The sequence below is a fragment of the Microtus oregoni genome, unplaced genomic scaffold (genome assembly GCF_018167655.1).
Source record: "Microtus oregoni isolate MIOR12 unplaced genomic scaffold, Mior012 000036F_ref0000092, whole genome shotgun sequence".
Taxonomy (NCBI): Eukaryota; Metazoa; Chordata; class Mammalia; order Rodentia; family Cricetidae; genus Microtus; species Microtus oregoni.
In genome coordinates, this window is record NW_024543095.1 from 1318740 (window position 1) to 1339407 (window position 20668).

A 20668-nucleotide genomic window follows, 5' to 3' on the forward strand; every position below is an offset into this window, starting at 1 on the left:
GTGAGACCTGAAGAGAGAATGAAACATGGGGAATACCAGTGTTTAAAGATAACAGGCTAGGAGTCATGGGGAATATCGTAACAAGCTAGGAAGAGATGAGAGAGGATGCTGAGATGAACCAAAATGCCTTTTTAAAAAAATGAATCTAAGCCAGGCGGTGGTGGCACACGCCTTTAATCCCAGCACTTGGGAGGCAGAGGCAGGCAGATCTCTGTGAGTTCGAGACCAGCCTGGTCTACAAGAGCTAGTTCCAGGACAGGCTCCAAAACCACAGAGAAACCCTGTCTCGAAAAACCAAAAAAAAAAAAAAAAAAAGAATCTAAATATTTGCACCTATTAAAATGGGCTAGAGGCTCTTTTTTTTTTTTTTTTTTTTTAGTTTTTTTTTTTTTTTTAGTTTTTTGAGACAGGGTTTCTCTGTAGCTTTGGAGCCTGTCCTGGCACTAGCTCTTGTAGACCAGGCTGGCCTCGAACTCACAGAGATCCGCCTGCCTCTGCCTCCCGAGTGCTGGGATTAAAGGCGTGCGCCACCACCGCCCAGCTAAAAATGCTTAATCCAAAAAGGTGAAATAGGCTAAATATTTCATTTGTGTGATAAGGAGTGGAGACTTGCCACACTAGTGATAAACTTTAAAGTCACTAATTAGATAGGCATTGCATCATAATAAAGCATTTTCTTGTTGCAGTGTTATCATTTGTGGAAGTTTTAAATTAGTTTTTTTTTTTTTTTTTTTGGTTTTTCGAGACAGGGTTTCGCTGTGGCTTTGGAGCCTGTCCTGGAACTAGCTCTGTAGACCAGCCTGGTCTCGAACTCACAGAGATCCGCCTGCCTCTGCCTCCCGAGTGCTGGGATTAAAGGCGTGCGCCACCATCGCCCGGCTAAATTAGTATTTTTTTTAAAAGATTATTTATTAGGTATACAATGTTGTATCTGCATGTATGCCTGCAGGCCAGCAGAAGGCACCAGATCTCTTTATAGATGGTTGTGAGCTACCATGTGTTTGCTGGGAATTGAACTCAGGACCTCTGGAAGAGCAGCCAGTGCTCCTAACCTCTGAGCCATCTCTCCAGCCCCTGAGATTAGATTCATTTCTAATAAATAAAGCTGCTTTGGATTGGTAGATGGCACAAAATACTTGACGTGTTTCTTTTGAATCTTTTAAAAACAAGATAGTGAGTAACCTAGGAGAGAGTTTCTTAACCATCCTGACTTAATCTGCCATATATTAATCGTGCTGACCCTGTGAACTATTGATTTTCTCCCATGCTTATGCTTATTCATGAGATAGAAGATAGAAGTTTCTGGTTCCTCTGTTGATAGTTTAAAAAAAAATCTCCAAAGACTTTTCTAACAGGAATCCCATAGATCTGTCTCTTAATGGTCTGTTGGTGACGGAAAGTCTTTACTGAATAGAGATGGCTCCTGTTTGCAATGCTGAGTTTCACTTGCAGAGGTCCGTCAGTTCCCATTATTGAGGTATAACTTACATACAGTAGATGCATTTGCTTCACATTTACACTATGTTCCATTTTGATAATAAGAATGAGTCTGTAAAACTGCAATCACAGTGACAGACATTTCTATCCCCCAGTTTTTTAGATCTTAATTTTAATTTTATGTGTACAAGTGTTTTGCTTGTTTGTATGTCTGTACTACGTGTGTGCCTGGTGCCTGCCAGAGGGCATCAGATCCCTGAAACTAGAGTTACAGACAGTTGTGAGTTGCCACATGGGTGCAGGAATTGAACCTGCGTCTCTGCAAAAGCAACCAGGGCTCTTAACTGCTAAGACATCTCCCCTGTCCCTCCAAAAAATTTTTATTTTGTTTTGTTTTTGTTTTTACTTTTTTCCTTTTTGAGACAGGGTTTCTCTGTGTAGTCCTGGCTGACCTGGACTTGAACTCACAGAGATCCGCCTGCCTCTGCCTCCTAAGTGCTGGGATTAAAGGCAGGTGCCACCACCACCCAGCTTTTTTTTTTTAAGATTATTTTTATTACTTTAAATTATGTGTATGCTTTTGTGTCTCTGTAGGTGTTTTGCATGTGAGTGTTATGTCCACAGAGGCCAACGGAGTTGGCTGTCCTGGAGCTAGAGTTACAGGCAGCTGTGAACCTCCCCGTGTGTATGCTGGGAACTGAACTTGGGTCCTCCAGAAGAGCAACAAATGCTTTTAACTATGGAGCCATCTTTCCAGCCCCTCCCAAAAGTTTCTCATGCCTTTTGCAGTCCGTTCCTCCCTTCATTCCTGTCCCTAGGCCAGTGGGCTCTCAGTCTGTGGGGTTCGTGACCCTTTGGGGGAATCACATCAGTTATCCTACATATCAGATGTACATTACAATTCATAACAGTAGCAAAATAACAGTTATGAAGTAGCAGTGAAAATTATTTTGTGGCTGGCGGTCACCCAACATGAGGAACACTATTAAGGGGCCACAGCGTTAGGAAGGTGAATAACTGTAACTGTACAGTGGTTTGCATAAGTCACACCTCACTCCCTTCGTCTTTAAAACATGCTATCTTTGCCAGAACTACAATGTTGAGTTGTAAATAGTTATTCATTGCCAAGTAGAATTCCACTACAGGTACATTACAATTTGCATTGCTATCTTCCTTTATGGAAATTTGGTTTTTTGGGTTATTTTTGATTTGGGGAATTACGTAAAGTTGAATAACATTCATGTGTCAATCTTGTGGAGACAAGTGTTTTGTTTTTGTTCTTTTTTTTTTTTCATTTTACTTGGTAAATACCTAAAGTAGCATTCCGTGTTGATTGGATCATATGACAAAATTGTGTTTAATTTTTTTTATTTAAAAATGATTTTCATACAATATATTTTGATCATATTTTCCCCTCCTCAACTACCAGATCCTTCCCACTTCCATATCCTTCCAACTTCATGTTCTTTCTCTTCCCCTCCCAAAACAATATTAGAAAATAACAACAACAAAAAAAACATGACTTGGCTTCCAAAGTAGTGCATATGTATGTGTGTGTGTATGTATATACATATACATAAAATATATATATTAATCTTTGCTAACAGGTGCATAGGGATGCTCCTGGGGTTAGCTTATTGTAAGTGACAGTGGGCATCTTCTTCAGCATGCTTATTGACCACTTTTTCTGTAAAGTTTTTTCTTTTTTTTAAAGTCTTTTTCTTTTTCTGTAAAGAATCCATTTACGAGGGCTGGAGAGATGGCTCAGAGGTTAAGAGCACTGACTGCTCTTCCAGAGGTCCTGAGTTTAATTCCCAGCAACCACATGGTGGCTCACAGCCATCTGTAATGAGGTCTGGTGCCCTCTTCTGGCATGCAAGCATACATAGAAGGAATGTTCTATACATAATAAATAAATAAATAAATAAATAGAATTCATTTACGACTTCACTGATAGTCCCCCCCCCCCTTTTTGGTATGTCTCCCATTTTAGGTGCTAGAGATTAAACCCAGGCCTGAAGCGTACTAGGTTAAAAAAAAAATCAAGATGTCTTTTTAAAAAAAGATTTATTTATTTATTATGTATGTGTACAGTGTTGTGCCTGCATATCAGAAGAGGCGCCAGATGCCATTGTAGATGGTTCTGAGCCACCATGTGGGGCTGGCTTTACCCTAGGTTCCTGGGCTGTCCAGTCTTGGGTTCTTGATCCTCTAGCGGTGTCAGGCATGGATTCTGTCTTGTGGAGTAGGCCTTAAATCAGATGCTGGTTGGTGCCTCCCACAAGCTCTGTGCCACCTTCTGTAGAGAACCTTCCTGTACCAGAGACACCAGAATGTCGAATTGGAGGTTCTGTGTAGGCACCAGCTCCGTTTCTCCATGTTCAGTAAATTGTGGATGTGCTGTCTTCAGCAGTGGGGCCTTCCTTTCAGTTTGTGGAGAGTAACTTAAGAGTCTTAGCAACAGCCTGGGTTTTGGGGGGGATTCCCGTGGGATCCCTTTGGCCAGCTACTCAGTTATAAGTAACTCAGTCATGTTACTGGAAGCTTCATTGGTGATATATGGCCAGTTGGGACTTTTGTCTCCCTATTTGACAATTACAGTTAGATCACTTTCATATTTATGTATATTTTAAGAAACTTCTACTGTATGGGGTTTCCACACTGTCCCTCACAAATAACTTCATATTAGCTGTCTCTCCCTGTGTTCCCTCCTTGGGCCACCTCCTTCCTCCCCTCCCCACTTGATCCTTCCATTCCATCTCCTCGCTCCCATCCATCTATAGCTATTCTAATTCACTTTCCTAATGAGATCTGTCTGTCTCCTCTAGTCCCATACTCACTACCTAGCCTCTGTGGTTCTACAGTTTGTAGCTTGCTTTATCATTGACCTAATGGTTAATGTCCACATTCATATAAATGAATACATACCATATTTCTCTTTTTGGGTCCAGGATATCTAACTCAGGATGATTTTTCTAGTTCCATTCATTTACCTGTGAATGTCATGATTTTCAGATTTTTTTTATGGCTGAGTAGTACTCTATTTTACAAATGTACCGTTCTTTATCCAGTCTTCTGTTGAGGGAAATCTAGGTTGTTTCCAGTCCAGTTTCTGGCTATTGTAATTAGAGCAGCAGTGAACGTGGTTGAGCAAGTGTCTCTGGGGTAGGATGAAGCATCCTTTGGGTCTATGCCCAGGAGTGGTATAGCTGAATCCTGAGGTAGATGGATTCCCATCTTGCTGAGGTACTGCCGTGCTGATTTCTATAGTGGCTGTACAAGTTTGCATTCTCACTGACAGTGAATGAGTGTTCCTCTTATCCCACATCCTCGCCAGCATGACTTGTCAGTTCTTTCTCTGATCTTGGCCAGTCTGACAGGTGTAAGATGGAATCTCAGAGTTACTTTGATTTGCTTTTCTCTGATGGCTAAGGATGTTGAATATTTCTTTAAATGTTTCTCAGCTTTTTGAGTTCCTCTTTTGAGAATTCTCTGCTTAGATCTGTACCCCATTTTTAAATTGGATTATTTGGTTTTTTGACATTTAGTTTCTTGAGTTCTTTATATATATTGGTTATTAGCCCTCTATCAGATGGGTTGTTTGTAAAAATCTTTAAGCTGTTGCTTTGTCCAAATGGCAGCAACCTGTGCTGTTCAAAGTGACAGTGTCCTTTGCTGTGCCAAAGCGTCTTAGTTTCATGAGGCCCCATTTATTAATTGTTGTTCTTAGTGCCTGAGCTATTGATGTTTTTTTCAGGAAGTTGTCTCCTGTGCCAGTGAGTTCAAGGCTCTTCCCTACTTTCTCTTCAGTCAGGGTCAGTGTATCTGGTTTTATGTTACTCTTTGATCCATTTGGAGTTAAGTTTTGTGCTGGGTAATAAATATGAAATCTATTTGGATTTTCCTACATGCAGCCATCTAGTTTGACAAGAGCCTTTTGTTGAAGATGTTATCTTTTTTCCAGTGTGTATTTTTGGCTTCTTCATCAAAAATCAGGTGTCCATACATGTGTGAATTTATGTTTGGGTCTTCAATTAGATTCCATTAATCATCACGTCTGTTTTTGTTACCATACTGTTTTTATTACTATAGACTTGAAATTGGGAGTGGTGGTACCTCCAGCAGTTCTTTTATTGTTCAGGATTGTTTTACTATCCGTGTGTGTGTGTGTGTGTGTGTGTGTGTGTGTGTGTGTGAGAGAGAGAGAGAGAGAGAGAGAGAGAGAAAGAGAGAGAGAGAGAGAGAAAGAGAGAATGTTTCCATATGAAGCTGAAAATTGTCCTTTCAAGGTCTGTGAAGAATTGTGTTGGAATTTTGAGTCTGCAGATTTCTTTTGGTAGGGTGGCCATTTTTACTTTGTTATTCCTGCTGATCCATGAGCATGGGAGATCTTTCCATCATCTCATAACTTGTTCAATGTCTTAAAGTTTTTATCATGCAAATCTTTCACTTGCTTGGTTAGAGCTACCCCAAGATATTTCTTATTATTTGAGGCTATTGTGAAAGGTGTTGCTTTCTCAGTTCATTTGTCATTTTTATATAGGAGGACTACTGATTTTTGTGATTTAATTTTCTATCTCGCTTCTGTGCTGAAAGTGTTTATCAGCTGTAGGAGCTTCCCCATGGAATTTTTAGGTTCATATAATCTGCAAATAAAAATACTTTGACTTCTTCATTTCCAATTTGTATCCCCTTCATCTCTTTCAGTTGTCTTACTATTGCTCTAGCTAAGATTTCAAGTACCATATTGAATAAGTGTGGAGAGAGTGGACAGCCTTGTCTTGTTCTTGATTTTAGTGAAACTACTTTGAGTTTCTGTCATTTAAGTTGGCTCTTGGGTTGCTGTAAACTGCCTCTGCTCTATGTGTCTTGTCTCTCTGATCTCTCCAGGACTTTTGTCATGAAGGGTGTTGTACTTTGTGAAAGGTCTTTTCTGCATTTAATGAGATGATCTTGTAGTTTTTGTCTTTTAGTTTGTTTATAGGGTGAATTACATTTATTAGTTTATGTATGTTGTATCATCCCTGCATCTCTGGAATGACACCTACTTAATCATGGCGAATGATCTTTTTGATGCATTCTTCAGTTCTGTTGGCAAGTATTTTATGGAATATGTTTGCATCATGTTCGTAAGGGGAATTAGTCTGTAATTCTCTTTCTTTGTTGGGTCTTTATGTAGTTTGGTTGTCAGGATAACTGTGGCCTTGTAAAATGAGCTGGGCAATGTTCCTTCTGTTTCTGTTTTTGGAATAATTTGAGGAGTATTAACTCTTCTTTGAAAATCTGGTAGAATTCTGCACTAAAACCACCAGGCCCTGAACTTCTTTTGGTGGGAGTCTTCCAATTACTACTTCTGTTTCATTAGGGGTTATAGATCTGTTTAAATTGCTTATCTGATCTTGATTTAACTTTGGTAAGTGAGATATATTGAGAAAATTATCCATAGGCTTTTAAAGTATATCCATATGATTCTCTGGATTTCCTCAGTGTCTGTTTTTATGTCCCTTTTTTCATTTCTAATTTTGTTAATTTGGATAGTCTCTCTCTGCCTTTTAGTTAATTTGGATAAAGATTTGTCAATATTACTATTTTCTCAAAAAACAACTCTTTATTTCATTGATTCTTTGTATTGTTTTGTTTTTATTTTATTAATTTCAGTCCCGAGTTCGATTATTTCTTATGGTCTTCTCCTTTTGGATGTGGTTTCTTCTTTTTGTTCTAGAGCTTTCAGGCTTGCTCTTGAGTTACTAGTATAAGATCTCTACATTTTTTTAAATCTAGGTAGTTAGTGCTATTATACTACCTCTTAGAATTGCCTTTATTGTCTACCATATCTTTGGGTATATTGTATATTTATTTTCATGGTATTCTAGAAAGTCTTTAATTTCTTTTTCAACTTCTGTCTTGACCAGTTTTTCATTCAGTAGTGAGTTATTAAGTTTCCATGAGTTTGTGAGCTTTCTTGTAAGCTTTGTTGTTTCTGTTGATTTCCAGCTTTGATCTGTGGTGGTCAAAAAGGATGCTTGGTGTTATTTCAGTTGTCTTGTTTCTGTGAAGGCTTACTTTGTGCCTGAGTACGTAGTCAGTTTTGGAGAAAGTTACATGAGGTACTGAGAAGAAGATATAGTCTTTTATGTCTAGGCAAAAAATGTTCTCTAAATAAATATCTGTTAGATACATTCATTTATAATGCTATCCAACTCCAACATTTCTCTGTTTAGTTTGTGACTGGGTGGCCTGTCTGTTGGTGGGAGAAGGCATTGAAGTCTCCTCTGCCAAGGGGTGAGGCTCTGTGTGATTAAAGCTATAGGGCTGTTTCTCTTTTTTGAGTGCTCTTGCAGATGGTGCATAGATGTTAAGAACTGCAGTGTCCTTTGGATTTTTCCTATGATGAATATGGTGTCCTTCCCCGTCTCTTCTGATTAATTTTGGTTTGAAGTCTATTTGTTAGGTATTAAAATGGCTACCCCAGTTTGCTTCTTAGGTCCATTTACATAGAATATCCTTTTTCTATCATTTTATCCTGAGGTGATGTCTGTCCTTGATGTTAAGGTGAAAGAGCAATCCTGTTTTCTTATCCAATCTGTTAGTCTATGTCTTTATATTGGGGAATTGAGACCATTGATGTTGACAGACATCAGTGAGCAGTATTTGTTGATTGCATTATTTTGTTGTTGTGGGCTGTGTGTGTTCCTTCTTTTGATTTACTTGTTTGGGATTATTTATTCCTTGTGTGTTCTTAGGTTGGAGTTTTCCTTCTAGTGCCTACTATAGGGATGGATTTGTAAATAAATATTGCTTAAATTTGGTTTTATCATGGAATGTATTATTTTCTCCGTGATTGTAAGTTGTTGGGTATAGTAGTCTGGGCTGATATCTTTGCTCTTAGAGTCTGTAGAACATCTGCCCAGGCCCTTCTGGCTTTTAGAGTCTCAACTGAGAAGTCATGTGTTATTCAGATAGGCCTGCCTTTATATGTTACTTGGTCTTTTTCCCTTGCAGCTTTTGATATTCTTTATTTATTATTTATGTTTAGTGTTTTGATTATTATGTGCCAGGAAGACTTTCTTTTCAGATCCAGTCTATTTGGTGTTCTGTATGTTTTGTGTATCTTAATAGTTAGGGAAATTTTCTTTTATAATTTTTGTTGAAACTATTTTCTGTGCTTTTGACCTGTGCTTCTCCTTCTATTACTATTATTTTTCTTTAAATATTTATTTATTTATTTATATATGTATACAATATTCTGTTTGTATGTATGCCTGAAGGCCAGAAGAGGGCAGCAGACCCCACTACAGATGGTTGTGAGCCACCATGTGGTTGCTGGGAACTGAACTCAGGACCTTTGGAAGAGCAGGCAATGCTCTTAACCTCTGAGCCATTTCTCCAGCCCTATTACTATTATTCTTAAATTTTGTCTTTTGATAGTGTCCCACATTTCCTGGTGGTTTGTGTCAGGATGTTTTAGATTTAACATTTTCTTTGACTGAGGTATCCATTTCTTCTGTTGTTATCTTCAGTGCCTGAGATTCTCATCCATCTCTTGTATTCGTTGGTCAAGCTTGCCTCCGAATTTCCTGTTTGAGTTCCAGATTTTCCACAGTTTAGGTTTCTTTATTGATTCTATTTCCACTTTCAGGAACTTTCTTGAACTGTTTTATTCATTTCTTCCCACTGCTTGTGTCTCCATAGATTAAAGGATACACTCATGTCCTCTTAGAGACATGTGTCATACCATAGAGGCTGTTTTCAGGTCTTTATGTCGCAGTACTCAGGGCCTGCTGTGGTAGGGTTGCGGGGCTCCAGTGGAAACATATTGTCCTGGCTGTTACTGTGTTTTTTCCCTGGTCTCTAGGCTTGGGAAATCTGCAATTCTAGGTGTTGATATCTGGTCTTATCTTTGTTGGTTAGTTTCTGTTTTGTTCCTTGGTATCTGTTGCCCTCTCTGGTTCTAGGATTGTACCAGCTGTGGATGAAATTCTGGGATCCTGCTGGATGTAGCCACACTAGGGGTTCTAGGTTAAATGTGTTTCTAGGTATTGGGAGCTGACACTAGGAGGTGCACAGGATGGGGGAAAGCAGAATGTTCCACCAGGGTCTGCTTAGCTCCCTGGCCACGGGGGCTGCAGCAGGTGTTCTGCTACAAAACTGAGCTGGGGGGTGAGACTGGGGGATTGGACTTGGAAGTAGTATGGAGGAGAGGCGAGCCTGCCTGCTTCCCTGGCCAGAGTGGCCTGCAGACCTGTTGGAGTTGGGGGCTGGGATAAAGCAGTGAATGGGGCAGGGTTTAGGAAGGGAAGATCTGTGATCCACTGGAGATGTGGGGACGGGGTAGAGGGAGACTGCAGGTGGCTGCTACAAGCTGGGGGTAAGACTGAGGGATTGGTTTTTTTTTTATTTATTTATTATGTATACAATATTCTGTCTGTGTGTATGTCTGCAGGCCAGAAGAGGGCACCAGACCTCATTCCAGATGGTTGTGAGCCACCATGTGGTTGCTGGGAATTGAACTCAGGACCTTTGGAAGAGCAGGCAATGCTCTTAACCTCTGAGCCATCTCTCCAGCCCCTGAGGGATTGGTTTTTGAGAAGGTGAGGGAGAGGTGAGGATCTGCAGTCCCTGGTGAGAGTACCGAGGCTTTTGTACTGTGTTTCTTCTTTGTATATGTGTTGAATGAGCACAGATGCATGTGCCTGTGTGTGTGCCTATGGAAGCTAACCGTCCAAGGTAGGTGCCTTCCTCCATTGCTCTCCACTTTATTTTTTGAGACAGGGTCTCTCACTAAGCCTGGAGCTCACTGGTGTTTAGACTGGCCAGTGAACTCCTGGGATCCAGTTGGCTCCTCCCCTTCTCCAGTGCTAGAGTAATGGACACATACCTCCACAGATGACTTTTATGTGTATGCTGGGGATTTGAACTCTGGTCCTCAAGCCTGCATAGCAAATGCTTAACCACTAAGCCAACTTCCAAGACTGCATCTGTGTTTCCCTTTTAAGAATTCTATTTAAAGCCAGGCGGTGAGATCACACACACCTTTAATCCCAGCAGAGGCACGTGGATCTCTGTGAGTTCGAGACCAGCCTGGTCTACAGACTGAGTTCTAGGACAGCCAGAAATACACAGAGAAACCCTGTCTCAGAAAAGGAAGGAAGAAAGGAAGGAAGGGAGGGAGGGAGGGAGGGAGGGAGGGAGGGAGGAAGGAAAAAAGAGAAAGAGAATCCTATTTAAGCCTGCAGGGGCCTTGCAGTGGCACACCCCTTTCATTCCAGTGCTCTGTGAGTTTGAGGCCAGCCTGGTCTATAGAGAGAGTTCCAGGACAGCCAGGGCTACACAGAGAAACCCTGTCTCAAAAAAACAAACAAAACAAACAAACAAACAAAAAAAAAGAAACCTTTGTCTCCTATGCTTGCAAACATTTTCTTCTTTCATCTAGAGTTTTTTTTTTTGTTTTTTGTTTGTTTGTTTGTTTTTTGAGATGGGATTTGGCCAGGAATTGGCTATGTAGCCCAGGCTACCCTCAAAACTCATAGATTCAGTGTCTTGTGCATACTAAGGAAGCACTGGGCCGAAGTTCTCAATTTAATGCTCATTAGAGATTCAAGAGTTTTTCTTCAGGTTTGTGCATTAAAATCTTATTTCCTTCTTTGGTTAACTAGCTCTTGTAGACCAGGCTGGCCTCGAACTCACGGAGATCCACCTGCCTCTGCCTCCCGAGTGTTGGGATTAAAGGAGTGTTGGGATTAAAGGCGTGCGCCACCACCGCCCGGCATGGTTAAGTTTGCTTTATTTATTTATGTTTTATATACAAATGCTCTGCATGTATGCCTGCGGGCCAGAAGAGGGCACCAGATCTCATAACAGATGGTTGTCAGCCACCATGTGGTTGTCGGAATTGAACTCAGGACCTGTGGAAGAGCAGCCAATGCTCTTAACTGCTGAGCCACCTCTCCAGCCCAAGTTTGCTCTTCTTATTAGGAAATCTTTAGCAGAATCCTTTCGTCTGTGATTTTGGGTCATCCTGAAGTGAACAGAGTTCTGTATTCCCTCCTAAGTGCTGTGTTATTTGTACCACGCCCAAGGGTGGATGCATCTTAGTTGCTCACTGTACAATATTTCCAGTTTCCTTTATGATATTTCCATCTGTGAATTATTTAGGAGCAGATTATTAAGTTCCTAGATATTTTAATATTTTTGTGTTTTGTTTTAGAATAGCTTACTGCAAGTTAGTTTAGAATATCTTAACAAGTTAGTTTCTAACTTGATTCTGACATGCTCAAAAAATACTTGGTGGGCAGGGAATCCGGACTGCTCTTCAGACTCGAGAGGGAGGGGGAATGGAGTGGGGGGAGGGGAGGGGAGTGGGAGGAGGAGGAGGGAAATAGGAGGCAGGGAGGAGGCGGAAATTGTTTCAACAAAAAAAATAAATAAATAAAAAGAAGAAAAAAAATACATGGTGGCTGGCTGTTGGTGGCCCACACCTTTAATCCCAGCACTCAGGAGGCAAAGGCAGGTGGATCTCAGTGAGTTCGAGGCTAGCCTAGTCTACAGAGCAAGTTCCAGGACAGATAGGGCTGTTACATGGAGAAACTCTGTCTCTAAAAATCAAAAACAAAACAACAACAACAAATACATCATGATTTCCCTGCCTTCATGTGAAGTTTGAGACCTAGAATGTTCTATGACTTTAATTTTCGCCCAGTCTTTCAAGACAAGATTTCTCTGTGTAACAGCCTTGGCTGTCCTGAAATTCTCTCTGTAGACCAGGCTGGCCTCAAACTCACAGAGATCCACCAGCCTCTGCTTCCTGAGTGCTGGGATTAAAGGCGTGAGCTACCATGTCCTCCCTCCAAATAATTATAATTTATTAAGCTTGTGGAATTGCCTGCTTTTCTCTAATTCTGTCAGTTTTCAGTTTGTGTATTTTGAGACTCTATTATTAGATGTTGCAACAGATCATTATATCTTCTGGATAATTTGACATTTTGTCATTTTGTCTTTTTATATCTGGCAATAAATACTCTTTGTCCTGAAGTCTATTTTATATGAAGTTAAAATAGCCATCACATGTTTGCTGATTGCATGGTACAGTTTCATTGATTCAGTGTTTTAAGATTTATTTACTTACTTATTTATTTGAGACAGGGTTTCTCTGTAGCTTTGGAGCCTGTCCTGGAACTCACTGTTCTGTAGACCAGGCTGGCCTCGAACTTACAGAGATCCACCTGTCTCTGTCTACTGAGTGCTGGGATTAAATATGTGTGCCACCACCACCCAGTTTATTATATTTAATTACAACATTTAATTGTAATATAATTTAAATTATAAATTTAATTACAATTTATTAATAAATAAATTATTATAAATATAAATTACGTATTTAATTTCATGTATGTGTGTGAGTACGTGCATGTGAGTATGGGTACCTGCCAAGAACAGAGGTAGCAGATCCCTCTGGAGCTGGACTTGCAGGTGGTAGTGAATCACCTGATGAGGGAGCTGGGAACTAAACTCTAGAGAGCAGCACACACTTTTAAAACCCAAGCCATCTCTCTCCAGCCCCTATTTAATTTTAATCTATGTAGTTATGTGTATGGGTTACTGATCATATATCTTTGTAATGAATCTGTTAATTACTAAATTTTAACTGGAATATTTAGACCAACAGGATTTGAATTAATAGGGCTGGATTTGGGTCTACCCACTTACTCTTTGTTCTCTGTCCTCTGGTTTGTTCCTGTTCTTCTTTTGGGTCATTTGAATGCTTAGGGTCCCATTTAAACATACGGCCATGGGTGGCTGAAGAGACAATTCAGTGGCTAAGAGTGCACACTGCTCTATGTAGAGAGTTCAGTTACAGCACCCACAACTGCCTCTAACTCCAGCCCTGGGCAAAAGCCAATGATTCTGACTTTCACAGGCGCATTGCATTCCCATGTACATCCCACACAGAGGAACACACCCGTATGTACAGAACTGAAGATAAATAATCTTTACATTCGCTTCCGTATCAGGAGTTTGGCAAAGGCTATGCAGTAGAAGTTGAATTCATTTCCTCTAGGTATTATAACTCATGTGCATCCTTTCATAATCTATTAGAATTAATATCTGCTCCTTTCTTATAAACACACACATTCCTTCCATATCCTGCCATTTGACTTATGTTGAAGATTTTGGATGTATTCAGAAAACTTTATCAAATAATGTTAACATTTGCTTTATTCATTTTTTTTTTTGATTTTTCGAGACAGGGTTTCTCTGTAGCTTTTTGGTTCCTGTCCTGGAACAAGCTCTTGTAGACCAGGCTGGCCTCCACAGAGATCCGCCTGCCTCTGCCTCCCGAGTGCTGGGATTAAAGGTGTGTGCCACCACCGCCTGGCTTGCTTTATTCATCTTTAAAAAAAATGTTACCCAAGCTGGGCAGTTGTGGGCGCATACCTTTAATCCCAACACTCGGGAGGCAGAGGCAGGTGGATCTCTGTGAGTTTGAGGCCAGCCTGGTTTACAGAATGATTTCTAGGACAGCTAGGGCTACACAGAGAAACCCTGTCTCAAAAAACAAAAAAACCAAAGAAGTTACCAAAGCTGTTTGTGCGAGCACACATTCTCTCCCTCTCTGAGGCAGGGTTTTGCTTATTAGCCTACCTGACCTGAACTTGCCATCCTCCTGCCTCAGTCTTTCAAGTGACAGGAATTCAAGATGTGTACCATCATGTGAGCCTGTCTATTGCTTTCCTTTTTTCTGTTTTTCCCAGACAGGGTCTCACTCTGTAGCCAAGTTTGGACTTGAACTTGAGGCAGTTCTCCTGTCTTCCTCATATGTACTGGGTTATAGGTGTGAGCTAATACATCTGGCTGTCTGCTGCCTCTTCCTTTTCCCTTACTCCTTCCTCCTCTTTTATTTAATTCATCTATTCTTAGACCATCAAGTAGCCCAATGGGTAAAAGCTAAGCCTATAGACATGAGTTCAATTCCTGGGATCTGTATGGCAGAAGGAGAAAACCAACTTTATATATCTGTACACAGTTAGCTTTGTCCTTTTTATGTAGTCCAGGACCTAAGCTCAGGAAACAGTATCCCCTTCTAGGGTTGATCTTCCTATCTCTATTAACCCAGGGAAGAGCACCACTCACAGTTATGCCCAGAGGCTAACCTAATCTAGATAATCCTTCACAAGTAGATCAAAACTCTACTCCTTTGCTGTGGGATAATGCTGTTGTACACTGTAAAGATTTGTCATTCACATGGGTTTAATAAAACACTGATTGGCCAGTAGCCAGGCAGGAAGTATAGGCAGGGAAAACAGGCTAGAATTCTGGGAAATGGAAAGGCAGCCGCAGTTGTCAGCCAGACACAGAGGAAGCAAGATGAGAATGCCTTACTGAGAAAAGGTACCGAGGTCACATGACTAAACATAGATCAGAATTATTGGCTAATTTAAGTTGTAAGAGCTAGTTAATAATAAGCCTGAGCTAATAGGCCAAACAGTTTATAATTAATATAAGCCTCTGGGTGTTTCTTTGGGACTGAATGGCTGCAGGACTGGGTGGGACAGAAACTTCTGTCTATACCCCTTGTCAACCTGAAACTCAAACACATTAAGTTTATTTTTTTATTGGATCTTAATTTTTTTATGTGTTTATGTGTATGCATGTGTGGGTGTCAAGGTACATATGTGGAAGTCAGAGGACAACTTACAAGAGTCAGTTTTCTCTACCACGTGGATCCTGAGAATCAAATTCAGGTAATCAGGGTTGACAGTAGGCACCTTTACCTGTTGAACCATCTTGCTGGGCCCAAACATCAATTTTAATCTGCACCTTAAAGATTTGTCTCCATAGATTCATAATGCAAAATGTATTACATTCAATTTCAAAAGTGTTTATGGTCTACCAGTTCCATACAATTTAAAACTTATAATTCCTTCTGACATTCCGGACAGTCTCTTAACTCTGAGCTTCCATGGGATTAAAAACAAATTACATACTTCAAACAAAGTTGTACAAAGTAAACATTCCCAGTCCAAAGAGAAAAATAGGAGCCTAGCAATGGTCAGACCAAGACAAGACTAAAATCCTGCTGGGCAAACACCAAACCCTGCAGCTCTGTGTCCAGCATCTTGGGCTCATGATGGAATCATCTGGATTACAGAAGTTTGAGTGGCCAAGTCCCTCCAGCTATGCCCTCTGTAGTACACACACAGTCTCTAACCTGAGCAAGCTCTGCCCCATGCCTGTAGCTTCCTTCACAGGAAGTCCTGTGGTCTTGGCATCTTCAGCATCCCGTGGTCTCCATTACTTCACTGCCCAGCTTCATACAGTGGCTTCTCAAGGCTTCCTTTCGGGAGCCTGGCCCTGCCGCACATTGCCAATTTCAGGTTAGATCTTCCCACCTGAGTAACTCAACCAGTGTAATCCCTCAGGCTAATCTGATCTAGATAGTTCCTCATAGGTGTGCCCTCATGGGAGGCTTATGATTCTGAGTCCTGTTGAGTTGACAGTCTTAACTAACACAATTAGTGGGAGGTGGGGCCTGGAGAGATGACTCAGTGATTAAGAGCACTGGCTGCTCTTACAGAGAACCTGGGTTCAATTCCCAGCACCCACATGGCAGCTCATAGCTGTCTGTAATGCCAAGACATCTGACATCCTCACACCTATATACATGCAATCAAAACACCAATACAATACAATAAAAATAAATTAAAAGACTGGGAGTGGCCGGGCGGTGGTGGCGCACGCCTTTAATCCCAGCACTCGGGAGGCAGAGGCAGGCAGATCTCTGTGAGTTCGAGACCAGCCTGGTCTACAAGAGCTAGTTCCAGGACAGGCTCCAAAACCACAGAGAAACCCTGTCTCGAAAAACCAAAAAAAAAAAAAAAAAGACTGGGAGTTGGGAGTGCTTACAAAAGATGGCTTAGTGATTAAAGTGCTTGCTACGCAAATGTGAGGTCTGCAAATTGGATCCCCAGAAACCCATGGAAAGGTCCAGAGAGCTTGGTCGCCTGCCTGTAATTCCAGCCTCAGAAAGTGAAGGAGACAGGATCTCCAGAGAAGGCTGCCTAAAAGAATAACCATATCAGCTAACTCTGGGTTTGATTGAGAGATCCTGCCCCCCATGCATGAAGTAGAAAAGCAATTGAGGACTGTTTATTTTATTTTATTTTATTTTTTTTTTTTTTGGTTTTTCGAGACAGGGTTTCTCTGTGGTTTTGGAGCCTGTCCTGGAACTAGCTCTGTAGACCAGGCTGGTCTCGAACTCCCAGAGATCCGCCTGCCTCTGCCTCCCGAGTGCTGGGATTAAAGGCGTGCGCCACCACCACCCGGCTGGAGGACTGTTTCTTTTTTTTTTTCCTGTTTTTTCTTTTTTTTTTTCATTTTTTTATTGAGAAAAGGAGAAAAAAAAAAAAACAAGTTTCCACCTCCTCCCAGCCTCCCATTTCCCTCCCCCTCCTCCCACCCTTCTCCCCCTCCTCCCACCCTTCTCCCCCTCCCCCCACTCCTCTCCCCCTCCCTCTCCAGTCCAAAGAGCAGTCAGGGTTCCCTGCCCTGTGGTAAGTCCTAGGTCCTCCCCTCTCCGTCCATTTCTAGGAAGGTGAACATCCAAACTGGCTAGGCTCCCACAAAGCCAGCACATTACGTAGGTTCAAAACCCCGTGCCATTGTCCTTGGCTTCTCATCAGCCCTCATTGTTCGCCATGCTCAGAGAGTCCAGTTTTATCCCACGCTTTTTCAGTCACAGTCCAGCTGGCCTTGGTGAGCTCCCAATAGATCAGCTCCACTGTCTCAGTGGGTGGGTGCACCCCTCGTGGTCCCGACTTCTTTGCTCATGTTCTCCCTCCTTCTGCTCCTCATTGGGACCTTGGGAGGAGGACTGTTTCTTAACATCAATTTTGGGCTTCTGTATGCATGTGCACACATGTGCTCCCACATACATGCAAAAATATTTATTTATTATGTATACAATATTCTGTCTGTATGCCTGCAGCCCAGAAGAGGGCACCAGTCCCCACTACAGTGAACCACCATGTGGTTGCTGGAAATTGAACTCAGGACCTTTGAAAGAGCAGGCAGTGCTCTTAACCTCTGAGCCATCTCTCCAGCCCCTGACACTGGGTTTTGATTCTACTGCACGTACTGGCTTTGTGGGAGCCTAGGCTGTTTGGATGCTCACCTTACTAGACCTGGAAGGAGGTGGAAGTTCCTTGGACTCCCCACAGGGCAGGGAACCCTGACTGCTCTTTGGGGGTGATGAGAGAGGGGGAGTTGACTGGGGGAGGGAGATGGGAGGCGGTGGCAGGGAGGAGACAGAAATCTTCAATAAATAAATAAACATGTATACAACATATGAGCATACACATTGTTTAAAAAATAAATAAGGAAGACAACAGCCTCTGGATCACACACGCATGCACACAAATGCCACACACCCACACAAAAAGAAAACACATTTGAAAAAAGAATAAAAATTAAAGACCCCTTAAAGTTGGTGACATTTATACGTTGAGAGATTCAAGAAGCTTAAACAGTAAGATCACCCAAAGAAAGGCATAGCTCTGTACATCTTAATGAAACTATTAAAGACAAAATCTTAGGGAAAAAGTAGAGCATAGCTTCAGAAAGGTTGCATTTTACAGTACAGGGACAGTAACTCATGGGGTCTTGCATTCCCAGTAGAAACCGAGGAAGCCAGAGGGCCACGTGGCACTGTTTTTAAAACCTTGAAGGAGGGGGCTGGAGAGATGGCTCAGTGGTTAAGAGCATTACCTGCTCTTCCAAAGGTCCTGAGTTCAATTCCCAGCAACCACATGGTGGCTCACAACCATCTGGAATGAGGTCTGGTGCCCTCTTCTGGCCTGCAGATATACACACAGACAGAATATTTTATACATAATTAATAAATATAAATCCTTGGAGATTTGTCAATTCAGAATTCTAACTTGAGTGAGTCTTTCCTACAGTGATAAAACATGTTGCAGGGTGGCGGCGTTGCACGTCTTTAATCCCAGCACTCCCGAGGCAGAGGCTCGTGGATCTCTGTGAGTTCAAGGCCAGCCTGATCTACAGAATGGGTTCTGGGATAGTTAGGACTACACAGAGAAACCTTATTGGGGGGGGGGGGGGCAGGAATGTGAAGGAAGGCTTCTGGAGAGATGACTGAACAGTAAAAGCACTTGTTGCTCTTAGCAGAGGACCTTGGTCCAATTCCCAGCCCCACATGGTAACTCACAGCCATCTGTAACTCCAGCCCACTTGTGGCTCACATAGGTCCCATGAGTCCATTGGTGCACATACATACAAGCAGGCAAAGCATTCGGACACATGAAATAAAAGCCTAGAAAGTTTGTTGGCATTTTTGTTTATCTTATTGGGGGTGCTCATTTATGGCACAATTTACAGGGATTGGTGGCAAGCTCCTCTACCTGCTGAACCCTCTCACTGCCTGTTTCTCCATGTTGGCTGCCTCCCCAGTACTAGGATTACAGACGTTCTTACTTGGGTGTCGGCACTGAATCGACTGAACCGTAGCCCCCACCCCCCCAGCGTGTTCATCTACCTTGGTTTCTTCCTCTTCTCCCTCTGGAATTTTAGTTATACTCAGAAGTTGACCGCCAGCTTGGCAGACTTTCTGCTGTCTGCTTTTCCATTTTTTGCATAAGTCCTCCTGTCGTCTGCAGTCTGCTCCTGAGCCCATCTAAGGAGTTTTTATTTCAAACACTGCCATTTTTGAGTTTTAAATTTCATAGTTTTTTGTTTGTTTGTTTGTTTGGTTGGTTGGTTGGTTGGTTGGTTGGTTTTCGAGACAGGTTTTCTCTGTAGTGCTTTGGAGCCTGTCCTGGAATTTACTCTGTAGATCAGGTTGGCCTTGAACTCACAGGGATCCACCTGCCTCTACCTCCCAAGTGCTGGGATTAAAGGCGTGTGCCACCACCGCCCAACTTCAGTTTGCTTTTAGGGTTTGTCTGTCTTGTTCCATTTGCAGATAGACCACACAGTTGCTCTCAGACTTCCGGTTCACGTCTGTTCAGCGCTCCAGGCTGTTCTTCATTGATTGGTTTACTCTAGGCTGTTCTTCGCTGATTGGTTCACTCCAAGCTGTTTTTCACAGATTGGTTCACTCCAGGCGGTTCTTCACTGATTGGTTCACTCAGTTCGAGTCTTATGTCAGATTTCAGTCTTTTGCCTGGCTGATTTGAATATGTCTCCTTCTTCACATACATAGCTCAGGCTAATCTGTGACTTCTACGATTGTATACACAGAACTGCGCGGTCACACTTTCTCCTCTCCAGAGTTTCCCCACACTCTGGTCCAGCTTCCTGTGGTCTCAAGATGAACTTGGTATTGTAGTCTGATGTGGAGGGAGCTCCCCTGTGGCAGAGCCATGGACCATCTACAGGAAAGTGACAGCATATGGGTCACTTCTCCCTCTTTTTAACTCCCCTGTGCAGCCCACCTACTTTTGTTTAACCCACACTCGAGAGTTTATTATTGTAATCGCCTACCTGGACCTACCGCTCTAGCGCACCTACCTGGACTGACCGCTTTATAGCAAATTTGTAAGAATTTATAATATTGGCCCTCATGCAGAAAGCTGATATTTGTTCCCCCATCCCCTAGAATACTGACACCCTTCTATATTTTACTCTGTCTTCTTCCCAAAAGAAACCCCCTCCTCTCAGAAGAAACCATGGAAGAAAAATGTTTGTCCTTATTTATGAATTTCTTATAATTAGATCTGCTTTATATATATTTGTTTTTCATTTATTGAGATACCCTTGTAAGAGGTGCTGTTCTGTCTCCTTTTGTATTTGGCAGTATCCCCCTTAGTACAGTTAGGTCAGCTGTCAACCGTGATTTCCGGAGCTGTCACATTTAAAATCTTTTCCTCCCCATCCCTCCTTCACCCCATATCTCCTTTCTCTTAACACTCCACTTCCTCTCCCTCCCATCTCCTTTCTGACAGAGTCTGGTTATGTAATCTAGGCTGACCTCCTGCCTCAGCTTCCCAAGTGCTGAGGTTGTAATCCTTTGCCTCAGGCCGAATTTACTGATTCTGATGAAGCAAGCTGGCTTGTCTTTGATTACTCTTTACCCCATGCAATATTGCATCTTTCATGCAATAGCCAGGGTGATCTTTCTAAGTCACGGGTCTGAAGCTGGCCGCATAGCTATGAACCAGCACAGGAAGGTCCTAGAGGTCTCTGGGCACACTCTGAAGACTGCTGTGTTGAG

The 20668-nt window shown here is 42.0% G+C and overlaps 1 protein-coding gene across 4 annotated transcripts in view; it reads left to right on the forward strand.

Moving 5' to 3' along the window:
* Nucleotides 1-20668, forward strand: part of Znf512 (zinc finger protein 512) — a 46395-nt gene that overhangs the window by 2688 nt on the left and 23039 nt on the right. The window contains exon 1 of one of the 4 annotated variants that reach the window (XM_041631111.1): nt 9901-10028. The exons of the other annotated variants lie outside the window; for them this stretch is intronic. Within the exon in view, the coding sequence (XP_041487045.1) occupies nt 9973-10028 (56 nt within the window). The 5' untranslated portion in view covers nt 9901-9972. Of the gene's footprint in view, nt 1-9900; nt 10029-20668 lie in introns of those variants that run through there. 4 annotated transcript variants of the gene reach the window in all.